This window comes from Octodon degus, unplaced genomic scaffold (genome assembly GCF_000260255.1).
Source record: "Octodon degus isolate 3935 unplaced genomic scaffold, OctDeg1.0 scaffold00046, whole genome shotgun sequence".
In the NCBI taxonomy this organism is placed as follows: domain Eukaryota; kingdom Metazoa; phylum Chordata; class Mammalia; order Rodentia; family Octodontidae; genus Octodon; species Octodon degus.
This window is the reverse complement of record NW_004524622.1, coordinates 12,834,109-12,840,108: the sequence shown is the minus strand read 5'-3', so window position 1 is coordinate 12,840,108 and position 6,000 is coordinate 12,834,109. Positions and strand designations below refer to the sequence as shown.

The 6,000-nt window shown below is 41.6% G+C and overlaps 1 protein-coding gene across 1 annotated transcript in view; it reads right to left on the bottom strand.

The window, feature by feature from the left end:
• Nucleotides 1–499: 499 nt before the first annotated feature.
• Nucleotides 500–6,000, bottom strand: part of Lipa (lipase A, lysosomal acid type) — a 35,835-nt gene continuing 30,334 nt past the window's right edge. The window contains exons 9-10 of the mRNA XM_004632109.2: nt 2,567–2,638; nt 500–1,730 (exon numbers count right to left, since the gene is read on the bottom strand). Of these exons, the coding sequence (XP_004632166.1) occupies nt 1,497–1,730; nt 2,567–2,638 (306 nt within the window). The 3' untranslated portion in view covers nt 500–1,496. The remainder of the gene's footprint in view (nt 1,731–2,566; nt 2,639–6,000) is intronic.

Here is a 6,000-nt window from a genome sequence, read left to right as displayed (position 1 = left end):
ATGGAACTAAACAAGAAAAGGAGATACAGATGAATGACCATTTTGTATCTGTGTATTCAAAATGGTTAGGATAGATATATAGTTACATTCTCTTAATTCAAGGAATAGAGGGATTTGTTCTAATTGTGTCTGTAAATAGGATATCATGTCTGCATCTTGACAACAAATAACCACTAGGAAGTCAGTATGCAATGTGTTAATTATTGGAACTGTCCTACCAATTGATTTGAAACTGTTTCATTGTTATTTATCAATAAAATTATGGGGGAAAAAGTAACAATGAAAAGATCACGTTCAAAACAGAACACACACAATTCTTCAGTCTGATGAATCTGTTTTATTGAAAAGTTTACATAACATCCTTTCACATTATGGTAGTATTACTCTACCTGCTTGTTGCCAATACCAAGTATTGTTACTGCAGTGAAAGTAACTATATCAATTGCCATTCTGTCCAGCTGACATTATTATAAGGAAACAAAGCTGCAAGAAAAGTGGGTAAGTACGGGCTTCCCAAATAGGGGTACAAAGCAGGGTTATAAAAATATAGACAAGACTAAACTATAAAATGTACTCCTGAGCTGAACTTTGATCTGAAAACATTCATATTCACATTTTATATAAGTGAAAACGAGCTAGGACACTTCATGGGGGGCCACAGGGCTTTGGCTTCACAAGGACATCATCCCTGAGTGACAGCAGCTGGTTCAGAGGTCCTTGTCACCTCTCCACAGTACTTTTCTCTTCAGACAAGTAAAATTACAGCCTGTGTGCAATCTAGCGTGAACAAAGACAGGCAGCTCGACGCATCAGCCTTCAGGTTCTCTATAACACGGGCCTATACGTCAGCACAATCTGCTTCTCAAGACCCCAGCAAGCTATTCTGCTTGCCCCGACCGAGCAATTCAAACATTTGCTAAACACCTCTTATTATGGTCTGATAAAATTCATTACGGAATTTTTACTACTGGCACAGTCAGGATAGAACTGAACTTCACTAAGTAGCTACTCTACAAAAACGCGACAAGTTTTTGTTTAGATGTCTAAACACAAGACAATTAGAGCAGGGAATCCTTTAAGAAAACTTGGTGCTTTTTGTTATACTGTGCCTCAGTCAGTGACAGATGGTTTTCCAATAATCAGCAGAGTATAAAATTTCTAATACATGTATTAGTTTATGCTCGGGAGGGGAAAAGAGGAATAGGGTATTTTAAATTGTAAGGAGAAACAGAAAAGTTACACAGATCCTTTCACATGTCAATGGTATTAAGACTTAAAAAACCCACACAACACAGTGACACTAGCTTCCTATTCAGCCAGAAGTAGACAAAACATATTGATATGTTTTGAATCCTCACTATGGAGAACTGGGCATCTTCAAAGTCATAATTTTCCTTACATATAAAAATATAAAAGATCTGGCAGAGGAAAATATTCTTCAGAAAGCAAGCAAACACATCCACATGACTGGCTGGTACAGGTCTGCGACTTGCCCTTCATGGGTATTTCCTGATCAGGTCGATGATTTCCTTGTACAGCCGCCAGGGGGCATCCAAGCCCCAGAGGAAGTCGATGTGGTCCCACTCGGGGATTCGTTTGTGGTACACCAGCTTGGGGATCTGAGTCAGTAAGAGGCTGATGTCGCTGGCATCGGCGAGCCAGTCGTGGTCTCCGCTCCACAGTGCCGTGGGCACGAGCATGTCCTTCACGTTGTACGCGGGCGGGTAACTCTACATGCAGACAGAGACACAGACAGCAATGTTAGGATTTTCAAAGTCACGCTAAACACAATCTCCAACAAACACTGCCAAGTAAGTCTGACCTGAGCACAAGCGACTCAGTTTTGGAGACCTGTTTCGGTACACTTTTCAGGTTGCCTTTACCACAGCAAAAAGTATTCCAACCCACTACGAAAGAATTTGAATTGTGGAATTGCTACTTCAGCCTGGTACTATAATGACTATTTAATACCCACGGAGGAAGCCGCTGTTCTTGCCAGGGAGTAGATGTTAACAGGGAACCAAGTAAGGGAGTCAGAGGAGTGCCTTCCTACCTGCTCCTTCTTGGAGTAAGATAAGTCATAGAAATTCTCTAACACTCAGTTATTTTTTTCATCTTGAAATCAGAGATAACCACATCTACAGCACAGGGATATTGTAAGAAATTAAAAAAAAAAATACATGTAAAATACTGCATAGTTTAGTTTAGTTCACGCGCACTCAGGACATGAACTTGTAGGGGGAAAAAGAGGAATAAGCAATATGACGTGGCCCAGGCCCCCAAGCTGGCAGGCAACAGATCGGGGTGCACTTACGATTGCTCTGAGCAGAGCACCCCAGTGATGATTCGTTCCTACAGGCAGGAAGGACAAAGAGAAGATGCCCCGCCTGAACCCAAAATGCAAAGCTGGGTCATTCTGGAGTTGATGGAGGGAAAACAAATACTTTCTAGCCAACCTTCCCCAGCACACCCTACAGCACCTGAGCCCAGCCAGTGTCCTGATAAACCAGCCGCTGCCTGGATGAGCTCTCAGGGCCCACTTTAATAAAAAGAATGAAAACCTTACCTGGTTGTAATGAAAGTAATTCTTGGCGCTGCTTCCCCAGTCGAAGGCTTGAAACCTTTGGGATCTAACAGCCTAAAAGGAAGGTGAATTAGAAAAATGTTACCTGACACTGAAGACTGAAATAACACTGTAAGTTGCTCGAGTGAGCTACAACCTCAGAAAGCAATTTTATACCAAACTCCAGACAGCCTCTTCATTTCCAAATCATTATTAAAAGGAACTGTTCTGGCTTTCTTTCTTCTACAGCTCGGTTTTCACTGTGCGACTGCAGAACCCTCCTGCACGATGAGCCAAGGAGCAGCAAAGCATGTACAGTTCGGGCTGCCTGAGCTCCTCCACGGTTGCTCCTGGTAGACCGACCTTGTCTGCATGGATAGTCTCCACCAAGGTCTGCATCTTCAACTTTCTTGACAAGTTCATGATTTTACTTGGAGATACACACACATGCAGGGTCACATGTCACATGATGACACTTCCGACTTCAGTGGGCTACGGGTATTACAATGGTCCTGTAAGATCACATCACTGAGCTACGCAGCTGTGAGGGTTTACTCTGTTATGTACGTATAACGTTGCATCAGCTAACGACAGGTTCCTCAGGATGGATTTCTATTGTTAAGAGATGGGAGATGTGATATTTGTGTGTATATACCTTTTCTATTATATTAGTATTCATATTTTATTGGTTTAGCACTTCTTTCTGGAGACCACACAGTATACACCAGTGGAATTTGAATTGGGGCTACTAGAACTACGAAATGACAGTATGTATAAAATGTTCACTTTAGTTTATGTGTATTTGGAAAACTGTGATAGCAACACAAGCCATTTCTTTATGAAATTTAAAATAATGCAAATTCACACTCTCACGATGCCTCTGAGTGAAAAATATGTCAGGAGTTAAAACACCACGCTGGCTAGCCACATGAACCAGAACCTGCAAGCTTGGGCCATGTGGGGCGCCAGGCAAACATGAAAACCACTCAGATGTGAAGCAGTTGCAGATCTTAGCAGTTACATAAGATTCTGCTTGAGGTACTAAAAGGCTGGGTGGGTTGGCTACTTAAGGTGATTGCTACAGGAAAAATGCTTAACTTTTGCCATCGCAAACAACACATAAAGACACTTGGAATATTTAACAAAATATGGATTGACAGAGCCTATGACTGTGTTTGCTCTTTTCTTCCAGTCATCAGTGAAAATTCCCAAGTGTAAGGTGCTCTGACATGGCTCTAAGGAGCCAGCCCACTACTCTCTCCCGCATGCTTTTCAGCATTCACACGAAGCATCAGGAGTGAGCACGAAGCACAGGAAAAGCTCGCCGTAGCATGGGGACCTTGACTTTCGTGTCCAGGCCCTCAGGACTTCAAGGCACTCCCTTGCACGGGCATCTCCAGGGGAGGGAAGCCTGAGGATTATTTAATCCTAATTATTTAATTTAATTTAATCCTAATTATTTAATCCTAACTATAATTCTAATTATATATAATTAGAAAGGTCCAAGTCCAATAATATATATATATATACATATATATATATATATATATATTCCCTCAATACACAAAACAGTAGGGTATTCTGATACTTATAGTAAAATACAAACAAAAAACTGTTTACAAATCATTGCCATAAATAATCCTAAGTGGAAAAGTCATGAAATTAAATGTGCACCATGTCTGTGTTTCTGTTTTGATCCTCAGGAGGCAAAGATCAGGAAGAAGTGCCTATAGTATTAAAATGGAAGCTTCAACATGATATTTTAAAAAACAGTTTTAGATCTCTAATGCTTATAAAAATGCAAGTAGGTTAAATGTTTCTAAAGTACTATATGTACCTGAAATTTTGAAGACATGCTTACCCTCTTGCCACTGACTATTTCCTGCTTTTTTTTGTTTGTTTGTTTGTTTTGTTTTCTCATTTATGTATTTGATACAGGGTCTCACTATGCAGTTTAGACTCAGCAATCCTCCTGTTTTCAGCCTCCCCAGCGCTGGGATTACAGGTGTATACCACCACGCCTGGCTTCAGCGGCCAGTTCAGCACACCCTGGGGGCGGGGTTGCCCCAGCCTGTGGGACCTGGAATTGAACCCTGGTCCCTGCACTTGCAAAGGAGGTGCTTTGTCTGCTGAGCTACTTTGCAGGCTATTTCTATGGAGTACATATATCATTTTCAGAAAACAACCTTCTCAACCTTAAAATAATGCAAACTCATACTTCCATACTTCCAAATTCACACATCTCGTGTGACGTCACACAGAATATTTCTCCCAGAATGCTTGACTATTGCAATAAAACTGCCATGCAGAAAGCAGAAAAAGTAAATCTTATGCAGTAGAAAAACTGTTTTCCATTATCAATATATTAAAAAATGTATTTATTGACCTATAAAAGCATATTTTCTTTCATTATGGCAGGAGCTAACTGTCCCTAGAGCCCATTCTTGCCTTTGCCATTCAATAATGGAATCCCTCCTGCTGTGAAGGCAGAAGCTACCCTCAGCTTCCTGGTGCCTCAGGGCTCCGAAGGCCACGCCCAGCTCTCTTCTCCAGGCAGAGGCACTGGGCCTCCTCTCTCCCACCAGCCTGTGGGCTGGAACAGGCAAGAAAGCGAGCCAGCTTCAGGCAGGAACAAGGGTCAGCACACCCGAGGCCCAGCTATGAACTGCCGCACACGCACGCCTGCAGGCGGTAACATCCCCTCCTACCACCAGCCTGGGCTGCTGAGCTCTGCTGGAATCTCAGAGAAAGAAACTAGTTATTTAGTGGATATATTTTAGGGTTTCTAAAACAGCAACTCAGTCTGTATCTAACAAATGTAATATTGTTTAACTAAGTGAAAGTTACTCAAGAAGGAGGATCTACTTTTGTAATGGAAATAATTTCAGAAAATGAGAAAATGCCAAATTAGTAATAGGGATTATTGCTCAGTGGTGAAGATCTTCTAAAATGTCAAGGAACACATGTTACATGTATAACAAAATTACACTGAATTATGTCAGTGTTTTTAAAAGCCAATCAAGGGGCCGGGGGTTAGCTCAGTAGAATAAGTACTTGCCTGGAAAGTACAAGGGCCTGAGTTCAATCCCTGGTCCCACCAAAAAAAAAAAAAAAAAAAAAAAAGTCAATCAACTTGGATATTGTATATTTTGGATATTGTTTTTTAAAAATGAAGTAAGTTACAAAATAATGAAGGACAACAGAATGATCTAAGTTATGAACTAAAATACAGATTCCAGGAACACACTTGCTAGGGTTTCCAGCAAGACTTGGACAGGCCTAAGCAGGGGCACGTTTATGAGTGCCCTCAGTATGCCTATCGCAGTACCACCCTGAGCATGTACCCTAAGCAATTGTGACCACAGTGCAAAGGCGTGTTAGGACTGGTGACACAAGCCAGGGCCTGGGCACACAACAGGGCCACCACAAAAGTCAGA